The sequence below is a fragment of the Telmatherina bonti genome (genome assembly GCF_933228915.1).
Source record: "Telmatherina bonti genome assembly, chromosome: 7".
NCBI classification, from domain to species: domain Eukaryota; kingdom Metazoa; phylum Chordata; class Actinopteri; order Atheriniformes; family Telmatherinidae; genus Telmatherina; species Telmatherina bonti.
The window spans coordinates 38,056,199-38,074,841 of NC_136625.1; the positions used below are offsets into that span (position 1 = coordinate 38,056,199).

Consider the following 18,643-nt stretch of genomic DNA (forward strand, 5'->3'; position numbering starts at 1 on the left):
TACTTTCAGGATATTATACTTAAATGTTGTTTTTATAAGCCCTTATCTGTCTGGTGTAACAATAACTATTTATAATTCATTTCTGGATGCGGTTTTCACACAGACATGAGCCATCATTCTTCTGAAGCATCAGTTTATAGGTCTTCAGTCCAGACTCTCAGCCACTCATTAAAAATGTAAAACTCCCCTTTTGTTATCCTTTATCCTGTTTTTTTTCCTCCCAAAGATCAATCAGAAGGTCAGGTGGGAGTGTCGTCCTGATTAGATATAATCAAACTTCTGAGCTGGACCATTTTAACCAGAATCGCTGATTCCAGCATCATTCTCATCGTCTCCAGAAGCTTCTGCAAGATTCAGCAGATTTACTTCCATCCAGTGTAGCGCTGATGTTTCACCAACATCTTGTACTGGAGCAGCAGGTCCTATCTTCTCCAGACCATCCCAAAGGTTCTTCATGGCGTTCCGGTCTGGACTCTGGGGTGTGAAAATAATGTCTCCAGTTCCCTGAACCACTCTTTTACAGTCTGAGCCACCAGAATCCTGGAGGGAGATGGAATAACCTGCTCCTTCTGGATATTCGTCTGATCTCATTCTAGACTTGAATCTAGTCCTGAACCTAGACCTGAACCTTGACCTGACCCTAGACCTGACCCTAGACCTGAACCTAGACCTGACCCTAGACCTGAATCTAGACCTGACCCTAGACCTGACCCTAGACCTGAATCTAGACCTGACCCTAGACCTGACCCTAGACCTGAACCTAGACCTGAACCTAGACCTGACCCTAGACCTGAATCTAGACCTGACCCTAGACCTGAACCTAGACCTGAATCTAGACCTGAATCTAGACCTGACCCTAGACCTGACCCTAGACCTGAACCTAGACCTGACCCTAGACCTGAATCTAGACCTGACCCTAGACCTGAACCTAGACCTGAACCTAGACCTGACCCTAGACCTGACCCTAGACCTGACCTACTGCAGTAACCTCTGATCACAGACTTGTAGACACTAGGCTGGACCAGGGTCAGTCTGGACCCATCAGTGTTTTTTCTTTCTGTGTCTCTCCACATACTGGTTGAAGAAACAAGAAGCTGCTCGTTGCATTAGTTATTGCGGCTGAAAGATAGTCATCCATAGAGTCAGTAAGCCAAGTCAGGTTCTTTTAGACACCATGTTTTTCTGTCATAATTTTTTAGAAGAATCTGAAGATATGAATAATGAAGGAAGTAACTGTAAATGGTCAAATCCTGCTCAATTCATCACAATTATTATTATTATATTATATTATATTATATTATATTATATTATATTATAGCCCTGCGATGGACTGGCGAGCTGTCCAGGGTGTACCCTGCCTGTCGCCCAAAGCCAGCTGGGATAGGCTCCAGCTTCCCCGCGACCCTGAATTGGATTAAGCGGTTTAGAAAATGGATGGATGGATTATATTATATTATATTATATTATATTATATTATATTATATTATATTATATTATATTATATTATATTATATTATATTATCATTGCTTGTAATAAAGTATTTATGTTATATTATTTCTGAGGATTGGATTCTACTCTTCCTCTTCTTTGAATCTTTTTCCAGGTTGGAAAATCTTCTCAGACATGCAGTTAAAACGTTTGAGCTACTCTTGTGTCATCTCTTTTTTATTTGTTTTGTCTCAGATTTAGCCATATTGATATCACAGATCTGTGGTTTTATATATATATATATATATATATATATATATATATATATAAATTTTTTTTCTATTTTTACATGGAAAAGTGAACTGAGGACGACAGAGAGGCGGGGCTTGAAGAGGTCAGTTGGCCGGATCTCTTCTCTGATTGGTCGACCGTCCTGCCAATCACTCTTACGCTCTGCTTCTGCAGGTGCAAAGCTGGGCTGTGAACTAGCCGCTGCAGTGAAGCCGAGGAAAAAACACACATTTCACGGTAAAGCCCTGCGCTTTTTTCTCATCGCAGGGCCGTGTGGATTATCACACTAGCAGCAGATAGCATGGGGGTTATTTGTCGCTGTAAGATCTTGTATTTAGATGGAAAACTTATCTGTTAATAAGCAGGAGTAACCTTCATTTGACATAGCTGGGATGTTGAGCTAGCTCCTGCTGTCACATGTAAATACTGGTAATGGTAGTTCTATTAGCTTTAAAGCCAGCGATGCTAACCTGCTTGCATGCATTTTAAACCCTGATATTATCATTTAATCCGTATTACATCTATTTAATTACTCTAATCTTAATGTAACTATGTTATTAATGTGTAATGACAAGCGTTGCATAATATTTTATTAATTTTCTTGTGCTAACTTGGACCAAAGTGCCAGTTTCAGGCTGAACACAGTTATTCATCAAGCTGCGTTTTTCTGGGTTAGTTATTTAGTTCAGGCCCTTTAAATAGCCAATGTGGTGTTTATAGACAGGATGGAAACGTTGCAGTCTGATTTGTTCAGATGAGACAAATGCTGAGCAGCCACATTGATAATATGTGGTCAGCCTGACACTCCTCCTGCCTGCGCACTGTCCTGCCTGGATGGGACAGTTTAGCAGATGCTTAGTCTGTTAAGCCCATCTACTTCCGCCCTCTTATCCATGGTGAGGTGGAGGTGTGCACTCCTTATCCTACCAGGATGAAGCTGAACTACTCCAGACTGGGAACTGGGTAGTGGCTGCTTGGAGAGACACAATAATTTACAGAGTAAAGTGAAGTTAATGGGGTTGTTTGGGTGAGATATGCAGCTCTGTCCTCCTGCAGCAGATGGAAGATAGTTAACGTTGACCCCATTCTGTCTGCAAACCTTTAAAAAGACAGAAACCTTCGAGACATAGTGTTCTAGTAGTTGCTTCCTCTTATTTCATTGTCTCAAGCAGTTTCTGAGGTTCAGGGTTGAGAAAAACAAACAAAAAAAATCTACAAACCAGATTCCCAAGACAGCTGGGTCTCAGTGTAAATATAAAGAAAACCAGAAGGGACTGATGTATAAAACTCATCAGGTCATCTTTTCTTCCAGAAGTTAAACAACACATGAAGTGATGAAACTGGAAAACACTAGGGATGCACCGATCCATTTTATGGGTTCCGATACCGATATCTGAAACTTGAATATCTGCCGATACCAGACCTATTAATGTGAACATTATTGTGACTCTTGTTATTACTGCTGTTATAACTGTGTCAGATTTCATCAGGTTGTAATAAATGACCCATCCTTTCTGAAGTTACCTCACCAATACAAATATAATAACATTACAGATCGAACAATTTCAACAAGTTTTATTCTGATTTGGCACATTTTACCTAAATACAACTATAAATGTGTGGTTTTAAAACAAAGATCTCTATTTGAGTGGAACAAAAAATGTCACATTTTAACATTCAAGGCATTTATTTCTTTTAAAACTCCGAAGCATGTCATCACACACATCTGTGCTGGCTGGACTGTGGTATCGGGTATCGGTTGTGGTATCGGTACACTTTTATTAATACCAAGTGCGAGTACACACGCTTGGTATTGATCCGACGCCGATACTGGTTTCAGTGCATGTCTAGAAAATATGAACTGATTGTGAATCTGATGCAGCAACACATCTGCAGAAAGATGGAAAGAGAGAAATAAAAGCTGAAAAACATCTGGAGAAGCATTCGACGACTAATCAGGTTAACTGTCAACAGGTCAGTAACGGCTGGTCATAAAAGCAGCGTTTCAGAGAAGCAGAGTGTTTCAGGTGGAAAGGTTCAGAAGGAATTTCTGTAGGTACGAAACAAGGCTGGTGATGTTCTGCATTAACAGCAGACATGATTCTCTACTGGAAACCAGTGCATGGACTCAGGAAGCTTCCAGAAACCAGTGTGAACCCAGTTCATGCAGGTTAAAGCTCCCTCATATGTGAAGAGGATCCAGAAACACGCTGTCTTCTCTGGACCAAAGCTCATTTAAAATGTTCTGAGTGGAAACCTGGATGAAGATGTGGAATAGTTTGTGGACAGCATGGACGGCGTGTCCTGCAGACTAAAGAGGAGAGGGAGCATCCAGCTTGTTATCAGCCTGCATCTCTGATGGGATGGGGTTGCATTAGTGCCGATGGCGTGGGCAGCTTCCACATCTGGGAAGCTCCATCAATGCTGGAACATCTGCTCCCATCCAGACAACGTCTCTTTCAGGGAAGACCTTGCAGGTTCCACCATGCTGGACCACATCCTGTATCATCACAGCACCTGCTTCTAGATTCACAATCAGATTTAAATTTTCCATCAGATGGTAAAATGCCTTTGATGATGCTTATCTTCTCATATGACCTCCTGAGATTCTGGTTCCTCTGACTGTTTTTGGACTGTTGTCGGAGCTTCCTACTGCAGCGCTGCTTATTGTTCTGCTGTAGGCTTGCATGGTGTCCCTTCACTGTGTGATCTGTTTTCATGCACAGATGGCGTCTGCAAATGCCACGTATGGACAGAAGGAGTCCTCAGACCAGAACTTTGATTACATGTTTAAAATCCTCATCATCGGCAACAGCAGCGTGGGAAAGACTTCGTTCCTCTTCCGCTACGCAGACGACTCGTTCACGCCGGCCTTCGTTAGCACGGTGGGAATCGACTTCAAGGTGAAGACCATCTACAGGAACGACAAGAGGATAAAGCTGCAGATCTGGGTGAGGACTCAGATATGTGAGCTGATTTGGACGTTTAGCTGCTCCAGGCGTAAAAAACAGTAGACATGCTGAGGTTCAGTCTGAGCATCAGGATGAGGGAGAAAGTCTACCTGACACAGAGTAACAAATGTTTGCCCCAGATATGGCGCACACCTACACTTTAGTTTGGTCTGCCTCACTCACATGGAGTCAAAGCTGCATCGACTGGCAGCGTTGACTCCATGTGAGTGTGGCGGCCATAACCCACCCACATGACCCCCACATTGGCCTAAAAGGAAATGACCGTAATTTATGGGATAGACTCCAGCTTCCCCACCGCCATTAAAGCCGGGGTAGGTAATGTTAGGGAGCTAGCAGGATGTGAAAGTGGCGCCCTGTCTTGGCCCCTCCCCCTGACTTCGCTTCTCCCTTTGTCTTGACTCTTCCTCCTGTCTTGGCCCCTCCCCCCGTATTGGCCCCTCCCCCTGCAATGGCCCCTCTCACTCTCCTGGCCCGTCCCTCTGTTGGCTCCTCCCTCTGTCTTGGCTCCTCTCCTATCTTGGCCCCTCCTGCATTGGCCCCTCCCCCTGTCTTGGCTCCTCCCCCTCTGTTTCTGCTCCTTGCGTGATCCGAGGCTTTTTTATTCGCAGCTTTTTCCACCAACAATTTTCTCTTTCTCGGCTGTTTAGCAGGAGGAGGTAAATAAACCGAGCCGGGTCGGGAAATCCTTCCTGCATTTTCTCAGCCATGTTTGCCTTCCGAGTTTCTTCTTCACTACTTTGTATTTTCATCCTAACACGCTGTTTATATGCAGAGTGTGGCTATCAGGTATGTTCTGCTGGAGGGGGAGGAGGGGAGCCGGGAGAAGAAGCTACGAAATATAAGAAATGAAGAACTCTATTTGGGTCGGAACATCAGTAAACTGAGGGGTCTAACTATATTTCTTATTGTTCATGATTACAGCCATGTGGGGTTATGGCCTGGATGGTAGGCCATAACTGAGCCTTGAGTAGCCCAGAATCCCCCCTAACATATCTGTTATCTGAAGAGTTGTTGCTGCTGACCATGTCCATCCATTTCTGACACAGTGTAGCATCTTCTGATGGAAACTTCCAGCAGGATGATGCACCATGTCACAAAGCTCACATCATCTCCACCATGGCGATGAGTTCACTGTACTACAATAACTTACATGGTCTGACCTGGTTCTAGAAGGTGGACCTGATGAAGAGGACGACCTGGACGTCAGTGACGACTGATTAACACAATCTGCTCGTTATTTTGCAGAAACATCTTCAACAGGCAGCTTAGCGTGATGGAAATCTTCTCTTAGGAGAATTTCAAACCAGACAACTTGTGACACTTTACCTTCCTACCAGCCTTTTACAAAGCACATGTTTCATCTTTCACCTTTGTAAACAGCTTTGTTTTGATTTCATGGCTCATTTCTATGATGACAACTTTTCTGAATAAAAACACATCTATTCGTGCTGATCACGTGTGTGGCGAATGCACGGGGTCTCATCATGTATGTGTGGGAATGACCAGCTGTTAAACACCAACCTCTTTCTTCACGGCGTGCGTAGCTTGTAGCGTGAGCTCCGATTGGACTGGTGTTACATGAGACTCCAGGAGAGTGTGGAATACTTGTGGGAGTTGAGCTGAATGCATTCATCAGGCTAATTCTTTACAGGGGTCTTCATTTTAACGTCACACCGGTCCTCAGTGACACACCCCATGCTAAACAGTTTTATTTCTCTGTATGTGCAGGACACAGCAGGACAGGAGCGCTACAGGACCATCACCACAGCCTACTACCGGGGGGCCATGGGCTTCATCCTCATGTATGACATTACCAACGAGGAGTCCTTCAATGCCGTGCAAGACTGGTAAGAGACCATCCGGCATGTCTTTGTGTAGGAAGATGGAAGCTGCAGTCCATGTCTCCGTATTTTAAGCCAGCTTCTCGCCTGTTCTGAGAACATTTTATGAAACGTTTAACTTCTGAGATGAAGTGAAGCTGGAGAAGCCAGACAGCAGGATGATCTGAGACTGGTTCAGTAAACTGGAGGAGGTTTCAGACTGCCTGACTTCATCTGTGTCCGCCTGGCTCGTGTCTCTTCCCTGCATCCCAGTAAATATTCCGCTTTGTAAACACTAAGCACTCGGGTCTGAATCAGCCATACAGATCCTCGCAGGGCTTACAGTGTTGCAACACAGTTCAGCCAGTCTTCATGGATTCTGCACATTCTGGCCAGTTTGTCCATCACAGCTTTAGCACAGCGTTGACCAATCACAGCTTCACTCTGTGTCACCTGGTACACGTACATCATGATGATTGGACATGCCACCAAAACCTCGTTTCCAATACGCCAAACCCTTAAAATAAATTTTCATGTAGTGCTGACTGCCATGCCCTATGATGTCATCAACTCTGTATGATGTTATTTAGTTCTGTATGAGTATATTTAATTCTACATCATATGATGTCATAAGTTGTGTTTCAATCACAGTTTTCACAAATTAAATGAGTTATTTCTGTAATTTCAACAAACTACTGTTTCGATTTGCAGCCGTTTCCATTGAATGGTGTTTATAAGCCGTAATCCTCAGCCAGGTGGGCCGACACCCAGGTGGGTCGATAGCCAGGTGGGTCGATAGCCAGGTGGGCCGACACCCAGGTGGGTCAATAGCCAGGTAGGCCGACGGCCAGGTGGGTCGATAGCCAGGTGGGTCGATAGCCAGGTAGGCCGACAGCCAGGTGGGTCGATAGCCAGGTGGGTCGATAGCCAGGTGGGCCGACACCCAGGTGGGTCAATAGCCAGGTAGGCCGACAGCCAGGTGGATCGATAGCCAGGTGGGCCGACAGCCAGGTGGGTCGATAGCCAGGTGGGTCGATAGCCAGGTGGGTTGATAGCCAGGTGGGCCGACAGCCAGGTGGGTCGATAGCCAGGTGGGTCGATAGCCAGGTGGGCCGACACCCATGTGGGTTGATAGCCAGGTGGGCCGACAGCCAGGTGGATCAATAGCCAGGTGGGCCGACACCCAGGTGGGTCGATAGCCAGGTGGGCCGATAGCCAGGTGGGTCGATAGCCAGGTAGGCCGACAGCCAGGTGGGTCGATAGCCAGGTGGGTCGACAGCCAGGTGGGTCGATAGCCAGGTGGGTCGATAGCCAGGTGGGCCGACACCCATGTGGGTTGATAGCCAGGTGGGCCGACACCCAGGTGGGTCAATAGCCAGGTAGGCCGACAGCCAGGTGGGTCGATAGCCAGGTGGGTCGATAGCCAGGTGGGCCGACAGCCAGGTGGATCGATAGCCAGGTGGGCCGACACCCAGGTGGGTTGATAGCCAGGTGGGCCGATAGCCAGGTGGGTTAATAGCCAGGTAGGCCGACAGCCAGGTGGGCCGATAGCCAGGTGGGCCGACAGCCAGGTGGATCGACAGCCAGGTGGGCCGACAGCCAGGTGGATCGATAGCCAGGGGGGCCGACACCCAGGTGGGTTGATAGCCAGGTGGGCCGATAGCCAGGTGGGTCGATAGCCAGGTAGGCCGACAGCCAGGTGGGTTGATAGCCAGGTGGGCCGACAGCCAGGTGGGTCGATAGCCAGGTGGGCCGACACCCATGTGGGTTGATAGCCAGGTGGGCCGACAGCCAGGTGGATCGATAGCCAGGTGGGCCGACAGCCAGGTGGATCGATAGCCAGGTGGGCCGACACCCAGGTGGGTTGATAGCCAGGTGGGCCGATAGCCAGGTGGGTCGATAGCCAGGTAGGCCGACAGCCAGGTGGGTTGATAGCCAGGTGGGCCGATAGCCAGGTGGGTCGATAGCCAGGTAGGCCGACAGCCAGGTGGGTTGATAGCCAGGTGGGCCGACAGCCAGGTGGGTCGATAGCCAGGTGGGTTGATAGCCAGGTGGGCCGACAGCCAGGTGGATCGATAGCCAGGTGGGCCGACACCCAGGTGGGTTGACAGCCAGGTGGGTCGATAGCCAGGTAGGCCGACAGCCAGGTGGGTCGACAGCCAGGTGGGTTGATAGCCAGGTGGGTCGATAGCCAGGTGGGTCGATAGCCAGGTGGGCCGACAGCCAGGTGGGTTGATAGCCAGGTGGGTTGACACCCAGGTGGGTTGATAGCCAGGTGGGCTGACAGCCAGGTGGGTTGATAGCCAGGTGGGTCGATAGCCAGGTGGGCCGACAGCCAGGTGGGTCGATAGCCAGGTGGGTCGATAGCCAGGTGGGCCGACAGCCAGGTGGGTCGATAGCCAGGTGGGTCGATAGCCAGGTGGGCCGACAGCCAGGTGGGTTGGTAGCCAGGTGGGCCGACACCCAGGTGGGTTGATAGCCAGGTGGGCCGACACCCAGGTGGATCAATAGCCAGGTGGGCCGACACCCAGGTGGGTTGATAGCCAGGGCTGCAAAACAGAGCAATTCCCCATAGACTCCCATGTTAAAAAGACCAACTTCACAGGAGAGATAAACATGTTCACAGCAGAAATAAACATGTTTACAGCAGGAATAAACATGTTTACAGCCTGGTTCAAAATTCCATTTTCGGTTTAATAGGTCAGGTTTACCATCATGACAACTATGGGGGGAGTGAATTTTTTTTTCTAACTCGCCCGTTTAGAAGTAACCTTCATTAGCTGGTTAGCTCCTGTTATCTCCGGGTTAGCTCAGTTAGCTCTTAGCTACAGAAAGCTCAGAGTTTGTTCGATGTCAATCATCCACCATGATGCTCACAGCTCCCCTCAGACAATAAAGAATAAAATTAACCCAGTTTCACTTTGTCACATGGTCACTTGACCTGTTTATTCAACTGAAGCGATAGAAAAACCACAACCAGTTCCACAGAAACAAACCACGCTGTAAGATTAACTCCTCCCCCCGTCGTCTCTTACAGGTCCACCCAGATCAAGACGTACTCCTGGGACAACGCTCAGGTCCTGCTGGTGGGGAACAAGTGTGACATGGAGGATGAGCGGGTGGTGGCCGCAGAGAGAGGCCGTCAGCTGTCGGAGCAGCTGGGTAAGACGCCATGATGGATTTTACTTCAGTTAACCCGATGAGGAGGTTACGTTACATCTTTCAGGACCCCCACAGCAGCTGGAGGGGTTAAGGGCCTTATTGACAGTGGTTCACCCCTTCTGACACACTGGAGTCTTCCAGAACCAAACCCACTAATCCGAGTTCTCCAGACCCAAACCCACTAACCCACGTCTTCCAGACCCAAACCCACCGCTGGAACCAAGATGGCAGCTTTGTTATCTGCTGCATCATCCTCATCATTTTATACAATTCCACTTTAAGACTGGTCTTCAACTACCTGTTGGTACCGGGTCATCCTCTTCATCAAGACCAGCTGCTGGTACCTGCTGGAGTCGGACCTCCATCTTCATTCTTGCGTGATGGATTGAGCAACCTGTGCACTTGATCCAGTCCCTACCGATATCCTGCAGAGCATTTCTCAAAGCTGCAGTGACCCATATTATCATCTCCTCTCTTGAATCTGGTGTCTTTCCCTCTGTCTTCAAGCAAGCTCGGGTCACCCCGCTGCTGAAGAAACTCACACTCGACCCAGCCCAGGTTGAAAACTACCGGCTGGTCTCACTGGTGCCGTTCTTATCTAAACTACTAGAGCGTTCAGTCTTCAGCCAAATCTTGCAGTTCCTCTATGATGAAAACCTTTTTGATCCATATCAGTCTGGCTTTAGGCAAGGCCATTCCACTGAAACTGCTCTCCTGTCTGTCACCGATTCCCTCGCCAGCTTGCCAGATCCACCGGTCAGTCCTCAGTCCTGGTCCTGCTGGACCTGTCTGCTGCTTTTGACACAGTGAACCATCAGATTCTCCTCTCCACACTCTCTGAGCTTGGCATCTCTGGATGTGTCCTCTCCTGGTTCTCGTTCTACCTCTCAGGAAGATCCTTCAGAGTATCCTGGCGAGGAGAAGTGTCCAGCTCACGAGTTGAAAACAGGGGTGCCTCAAGGGTCGGTGCTCGGCCCTCTTCTCTTTTCACTATATGCCTCCTCACTTGGTGCAGTCATAAACTCTCATGGCTTCTCCTATCACTGTTATGCTGATGACACTCAGCTTTTTCTTTCTTTCCCTCCAGATGACACAACCGTCTCAATGAGAATATCAGCTTGCCTTGCTGATGTCTCTGCATGGATGAAGGATCGCCACCTTCAGCTCAATCTGTGCAAGACAGAGCTCATTGTCTGTCCAGCCAATCCTTCCTTACATCCTCAATTAAGTGTGAAGCTTGACTCTATCACACTTGTTTCTACGTCTGCTGCCTGGAATCTGGGTATCATGGTGGATGACCAGTTGACCTTTAGGGTCCATGTTGCCTTGGTTGCCCGTACCTGCCGATATGCTCTCTACAACATCAAGAGAATCAGACCGTACCTGACAGAACACACAACTCAGCTTTTGGTTCAGGCTCTGGTCATCTCACGCATTGATTACTGCAGTTCCCTACTGGCAGGTCTGCCTGCGTGCTCTGTTAAACCTCTGCAGATGATCCAGAATGCTGCAGCACGTCTGGTTTTCAACCAACCCAAACGAGCTCATGTCACTCCGCTGCTAATCGCTCTTCACCGGCTTCCGGTTGCAGCACGCATCAAATTTAAAGCTTTGCTTCTGGCTTACAAAACAATAACTCAAACGGCTCCCGTCTACCTTCACTCCCTAATCCAGACCTACACTCCCTCTCCACAGCTACGTTCCACCAGTGAAAGACGCCTCGTGTTACCACCACAACGTGGGGCTAAATCACCAGCCAGACTCTTTTCCTCTGTTGTTCCACGATGGTGGAATGATCTCCCAAACTCTGTCCGCTCTGCAGAGTCCCTGTCTACTTTTAAGACCCAGCTGAAGACTCAGCTCTTCTAGGAGCACTTCAACACTTAGTATAGCTGTATTTGTTGGAAAGTTGGAGAACTTAGACCAGTTCTTTACAACAAACTTTATGGTTTTAATTCTTTGTATTAAAACACAGGTGGTATTATGGGGTGGGAAGGTAGTAAACAACAACAACAACAAAAAAAGCCTGCAGCCCTTCATGTAAGGACCTGCGTCCTACTGGACAGTCCACAAGCATCTTCCTACCATGTCCTCTACTGTTTGATTTCGTGCTTGTGTTGTTCTCACTCATATGTAAGTCGCTTTGGATAAAAGCATCTGCTAAATGACTATAGAATAGAATAGAATAGAATAGAATAGGTAGAGATTTTGCTCCAGACTGACATGAAGCATCACACAGTTGCCGTTGTCACCATGACTACAAGCTGCCTGCCGTGTGATTGGCTGGTGAGATACTGAGCAGGTGGAGGTGGTAACATGTTTACTTGGTTCTGACATGAAAACTTGTGGTGTGAGCCGACCGGAACCTCAGTCTGTGCTGACTCGATGAGCTGAGTGGATTTGTAGGATAATCTTCACGTTGGAAGTATAACCTCTGTGTGTGTGTGTGTGTGTGTGTGTGTGTGTGTGTGTGTGTGTGTGTGTGTGTGTGTGTGTGTGTGTGTGTGTGTCTACAGGTTTTGAGTACTTTGAGGCGAGCGCTAAAGACAACATCAACGTAAAGCAGACCTTCGAGCGGCTGGTGGACATCATCTGTGAGAGGATGGCAGAGACTCTGGACAACAACGACCCCAACGCCACCGGAGCCAAGCAGGGCCCCCAGCTCACCGAGCAGCCCCAGAGGTCCCATCAAGACTGCGCTTGTTGAGCCCGACTGACCACCCCCCCCCACCCCCCCCCCCCCCACCCCCCCCCCCCCCCCACACACACACACACACACACACACACACACACACACACACACACATGCATACACACACAAACACTGCCGTCCATAAACACCAGTCAGCTGCTTGCATTCCCTCCACAGTCAAGTTCAGATGATGGTTCCAGTTACACAGTTTGAACTGGACTTGAACCAGTCCAGTCTGAGACCACTCAGTGGTCCTGCTGGGAACATGTTAGACTTGCTTTGTGGGTTGTTGCTGGACTTTCTTCATGTTTAGGGTCGCTTGAAGTTTTTCTGCTTTTGTTTTTTAAGGAATCCATCTAAAAGTCACTTTGTAAAGGTTTTTCTGAAAGTGGTGTCAGCTGCTTTAGGAGTGACACGCTGGGCCTGTAGATTGTTAAACGTAGCACAGAAGCTAAGAAAACGAGTGTTTGGTGGATCTACCAACCTGGTGCTGATGAAACCCTGTTGAGTCTTCTTTACAGGCAGGTTTGCTGCAGGTTCGACCTTTAGGCTACATCAGGCCAGTCGCACTCTCAGACTGTATGTTTTGAAAATGGGCGGAGCCTCTGTAACGTCGCCAGTAGGTTTCTGAAGAGCTGATTAAAGTCCAGTGGGTGGCTCCCACCGCCGCCATCTTGGCGCCGTCACAGCGAGTAGTCACTGCAGGAAAATACTAAAATGTGGAAATAGGTGGACCTAAGAGGCGGGCTGTGAGCATGGGAGTGGATGATTGACAATCATCAAACTACTAGCTGCCTGTAGCTAAGAGCTAATTAGATTAAACTGGCGCTAACGAGAGCTAACCAGCTAACACAGGTTGGTGGGTTAAAGCTAAATCACGCTGTTAGCCAACACGCCCCTAATTATGGGGCATGGTCATGAAGGTAAACCTGACTACTAAACGCAAAATGTCTTTGTACCAGAGTGTAAACATGTTTAAATCAGCTGTTAATATGTTTATTTCTACTGTAAACTGGCCAAAAACAACGGTTGTTTTACGTTTTTACTTGAAGCGGGAGATCGGGTACCTGTCAATCAAAAGGACACGCCCCTAAATATGCTTAATTTTGAGATTAAATTACTTTTAAACGGGCAGGTTAGAAAAAAACTTCACTCCCCCCACAGTTGTCATGAAGGTAAACCTGACCTATAAACCAAAAATGGATTTTTGAACCAGGCTGTAAACATGTTTATTTCTGCTGTAAACCAGCTAAAAACCACGGTTGTTCTACGTTTTTACTTGAAGCGGGAGATTGGGTACCTGTCAATCAAAAGGACATATCCCTAAATATGTTAAATTTTGAGATTAAACATGTTTATTTCTGCTGTAAACATGTTTTTTTCTGCTGTGAAGTTGGTCTTTTTAACATGGGAGTCTATGGGGATTCGCTCTGTTTTGGAGCCCCTAGTGGATGAAGAGGGAACTGCAGGTTTAACCACCAGCGCTTTCTGCTTGGTCTGACTACAGGAGGACGATGGAGTTTCTGTTTACATCATTTACAAAGGGCTCCAGGTGAAACTGCAGAGACGGAGGACGTGGATGCATCTCAGACTCAGTTTGTCCCAGAAAGACAGACGTCCATCCTGAGCTGGATAAAACCAGTTCTTCCCAGTGTAAAGGCAGGAATACGATGACAAACAAATAACTTCTCCTGTAAACAAACAACTTCCAGCGAAATGAAATGTGGCGTTTATCTGGTTGTAACTGATGAGACACGTCCACGTCCCCCAGGAGGAGAAATTCCCACCAAACACTCATTTTCTCATTTTTGATGCTAAGTGTAGTTTTAAATCCTTATTTATTAAAGCCCACAGAAAAGAGGATCATAGCTTTTATTTCCACAGCCGTGTATAAATGTCTGAAGGTCATATGTGTTCGTTTAAATTGTGTGAATATGAAGAAGATGTGATGATGGGAGGATTTAGGATGATGTGCTGCATGTTGCCGCTGGTGTCTGAATGAAAAGGCATCGAGGACGTAGCGACGAGGCGGCAGCGTGCATGTTGGATGGACTCTGACTGGATGTACTCGATGTGAAACTGCACTCATCAACCTCCCGGTCCTGTAATGTTGATGTTTGGGAGCATGTTACCGGTCTCTCTGATGAGGACGGAGGCTCGTGTGTTTAATACCAACCTTCTTTCAGTCGGCATGCACATGTTGTTTAGCTAAAAGACTTATTTTTTATTATTTATTTATTATTTGATGTAACTTACTGTGAATAATCCGACCCTGGAGTCTGCGCTCGGTGGTGTTTGTGCGTCTCGTCTTCCAGACCAACACGAGACATTCCAGGCTGAGAAGACAAGCAGGACAGTTTTCCTGCATATAAACAACGTGTGTCGTTCTGTTCAGCTGGACGCACCGAATCCTTCGTCGATTTCACTTGTTTACTGTTTGCTTTCTCTCTGTTTCTTCTTATTTATTGTTTTGCTACAAATGTAAACGTGCTGAAGACGTGGGAACAGATTTTTACCGGTACCCTGCCTCCCTCCCTCCTCCATGTCAGAAACATCTGTAAATAGGACCCTCTGGCCTGTTAAGTTGTAGTTGTGTGAATTTGTGCTGTAAAACTGTAAAATCCGGTTTACTGAAGTGAGGAATCAATAAACATCTGTAAAAACAGGAGTTTACCAAGGTCTCATACTTTATTCCAGATGTTGACGGGAAGTCCTGATGTTTGATGTTTATGCTTTAAAACTCCACCAGATCCATTATATCATCAGTAATCCACCAGGACCAGCAGTGTGTAGCTGTGTGATGGTCATGTGACCCTCCAGCTGGTCTACAGAGGTTTTCCAGCGTTTCTATCCGTCCAGGAGGTTTACAATCCAGACACAACATGTAGTGTTTATTCAGAGACTCTAGATGGTAAATCCACCATTATTTATCACATCTTCATCACCATCACTACCATGTTGCTAAGAGACCTCTATTTTCACCTGGACATGATGATGAAGACACTTCCTGTCAGACTTTCCACCAATCAGAGAGCTTAAACTGACGGTAACGTCCAATCAGGAGCAGCCAAAGATCAACAAGTGATGAGAAAAGCAGGAAAATAATGATCCTCTATGGCTGGAATAAAGCCAAGAAGACGTTTGGGATGCAGCTGAGGTGGAGGTGCTGCAGTGAGGACAGCAGCACCTCCACCAAGGAAGACGTTTTCTCCGGTTGCTCTTCATGATACTTTCATTATACATGATTTTATGCTCCTGATCTGACATGTGAGGCTGAAACATCAGGCTGCAGGCTGACTGGGATGAGATTAGGTGAAATAAACCAGGCAGCCAGAACAAAGAGTCCAGATGCTTTAGTTGTGTTTGTGGCCAGCAGGAGGCAGAATTCTGCAGCCGTTCTGGACCCTCCGAGCTGTTTGACCATCTATGGTTTGGTTCAGCTTCTGTTCTTACAGCTGTGTGAGCAGATGATCGTGAAGGCATCAAGAGTTCCAGGGACATGTCAGGAAAACACAACTCCAGATTAAATAATGTAGTGAATTTAATAAATGTCAGACTTTTCCACTAAACTAGATACAAATGTCTCAGTGAATATACATCCATACATTCAGGGAAGTTAGGAGGCTGGAGAGCTGAGCTGCGGCCGCCCACATGAACATGGAAAACACAAAGAACACTGAACGCAACACGGAGAGTTCACGTAGAAAAGAATAAGACTGTATGTTTCAGTAAATAAAATAGATTTCATTACTAAATGCTTGTAAACAAGTAAGGCAGTCCATTATTTTACGGATGACAGCACTTGGTGGCCCCCAGGTGTTGGTGGCCCCCAGGTGCTGGTGGCCCCCAGGTGTCCCTGGGATTGTCCAGCTTCCAGGCAGTTTGCTACATGGCTTCTGGTCCACATCTGCTCCATCTTCCAGTTCCGCTCTGCGTCTCTCCTGAAGCATGTGCAATATGCAATGATATGGGTTCAGTTCCCGGAGATAAATACGTGTAAACAGGCGGGATCGTGCGTCCTGGCGGCGCATGGAGAACCAGTCTGCAGGCACTCAGTAAGCCTGGACCTGGTTTGGCAGGAGCTGACAGCCGCTGCTCACGTGGTTCATCACCTTCTGCTTCAGCTGGGCCACTTGCTCCCTGAGGACGCTGGCTGTGGACGCCAGCTCCGTGTTCTGAGTTTTCAGGGTCTTCACTTTGTCCTCCAGCCGAGAAATCCGCTCCAGTTTCCGTTTGCGGCATTTGGACGCAGCTATCCGGTTCCGGAGCTTCTTCCTCTCCGCCTTGATGCGTTCCTGGTTGTCCATGTCGATGGGAGACAAAGGAGGGCTGTCCCCGAAGCTCTGCATGTCCGGGACGGTCTGAGGCTCGTCCTTCACCTCGCCGACCGCCTGGAGACGCGACAGCGCGGCGGCGGCCGCCTGCTGCGCCGCGTCCGGGAGGTGGGACGGAGGGGCCGGGAAGGGGATCGTGTCCGTGGGGTAGTTGATGGTGGTGGATCCCAGCGGGCTGGCATAGCCGTTTAGAGTCGTGTAGACGGGCAGATCGGCGGCGTGAAGACCGGCGGAGCCCGGCAGATCCAGCCGGTCCGCGGAGACGCAGCCGGTCTCGCTCAGCTGGTTCTGCTTGTGGAGGTCTTCCAGCGCTTTCACGAATCCCTCCGCGAACTCCTGCTCGTCGCTGGCCGACTTCGGGTAGAGGAACTGGGAGGGCGTGCTGGTGGCGGCGACCAGTCCGTTGGACTGGATGATGAGACGCTCCAGGTCCGGAGACGCCAGCTTGAGGAGTCCCAGGTCCGGGGAGTTCAGAAGTCCGTCCGCGTCCCGGAGCGGGTTAGATTTCAGCTCGGAGTTCTGGTCCAGGTTCAGACTGATTTCCTTCTTCATCATGGTGGTCTGGGAGGCGATGCTGGAGACCCTGGAGGCCGGATAGAGGCTTGTTTCCATTCTAGACCCTCATCAGAGGGTCCGTCCGCGTCCAGAGGAGGAAATCAGCTGATGTCGGCCTCTCCCCCCCTCTGCTTCAGACTGTTGTTGTGTCAGTGGAGCCTGCGGGTCTGTGCTGGGTCTGGGTCTCGCCTGCTCGCGTATGACGGCAGGACTCCGCGCAGCGCGAGACCCAGCTCGCTTTCTAGCCCTAAAAATTCCATTATGTCACCGCAGCGCGCGCAGATTGGCCCGACATGACGCGCGCTTCCGGCTGCATCTGAATAAGGGGCCGAGCCCGTCCCGGTTGCCATGGAGACCGGAGGAAAACGACAAACAGTGCAATGCATTGTGGTTTGATGTCATAGCATGAAAAAACACAGGGTCGCCAGAAGAGCTGGGCGGGGAAGGTGTGAAGGCAGAAAGAAAGAAGGAACAAGATCCAGAAAGTCTCCTTCTGCCTGACTTAAAGTCTGTTGGAGCAAACAGCACAGAAAACTGATTCACCGCAGAAGGAAACCAGCCGCACATCTTCCACTGGACAGGTTTTAATGGGTTTAATGGTGCAAACCTCTTGGCATGGCTCCAGCTGTTTCTGTCTGGAGTTTAGTTTTCTTATTTTCAGACATACGTGACGTTTTCATCGTCCTCATCACAAAGCACGGATGTTTGATCAACTCCAGGCATTTTCAGACTGATCAGAAAGGTTCCAGTCTGGTTCTAGATCATACCAGTTTTAGCCTCTCTTCATTGGCTGCCTGTTGAATCTAGAATAGACTTTAAAATCCTTCTCCTTACATATAAAGCCCTCCACAACCAGGCACCACTATATATCAAAGACCTCATAGTTCCTTATATACCAAGCAGAGTACTTCGTTCGCAGACTGCAGGCTTACTTGTGGTTCCTAGAGTCTCAAAGAGCCGAGCAGGAGGCAGAGCCTTTGGTTATCAGGCCCCTCTCTTATGGAATAAGCTCCCAGTTAGTGTTAGGGAAGCAGACACCCTCCCCACCTTTAAGACTAGGCTGAAGACTTATCTTTTTGATAAGTCCTATAACTAGGGATGGTTAGCATCCCTTAGTTATGCTGCTATAGGTTCACGGTGTGTGCAGACCAAACGCGTTTTGAGCATAGAAAACGCTCAAAACGCTGAACGCTCAACGCTGGTCACTAAACTGCCACTTTTGTGTCCAACGCCCAAAACGCTCCTGACGCTTGTCTGGAGCGAACGGCAAACACGGCGGAAAAGAGAGCGGAAAAGCCGGCGCTTTCCTGCTGCGTTGCCAAATCAGTAACATTCAGGTGTTAGCAAGGAATGGTTATCCTAAATATTACACGGAGTAACGGCGTCTC

General features: G+C 48.2%; 2 protein-coding genes across 2 annotated transcripts; one reads left to right on the plus strand and one right to left on the minus strand.

Annotated features, from left to right (window-relative positions):
- Positions 1 to 1,881: 1,881 nt before the first annotated feature.
- LOC306757980 (ras-related protein Rab-3A-like) lies at positions 1,882 to 12,381 on the plus strand (the record flags this gene model as incomplete). Its single annotated transcript, XM_079243185.1, has 5 exons — positions 1,882 to 1,957; positions 4,447 to 4,671; positions 6,421 to 6,539; positions 9,550 to 9,674; positions 12,191 to 12,381. Exons 2-5 carry the CDS (start codon positions 4,447 to 4,449, stop codon positions 12,379 to 12,381), a joined length of 660 nt encoding a protein of 219 aa, XP_079099311.1. The 5' UTR covers positions 1,882 to 1,957.
- Positions 12,382 to 15,906: 3,525 nt separating this feature from the next.
- Positions 15,907 to 17,476, minus strand: LOC306758876 (transcription factor JunD-like). Its single transcript, XM_079244301.1, has one exon. It carries the CDS (start codon positions 17,310 to 17,312, stop codon positions 16,419 to 16,421), a length of 894 nt encoding a protein of 297 aa, XP_079100427.1. The 5' UTR covers positions 17,313 to 17,476; the 3' UTR covers positions 15,907 to 16,418.
- Between the last annotated feature and the right edge of the window lie 1,167 nt (positions 17,477 to 18,643).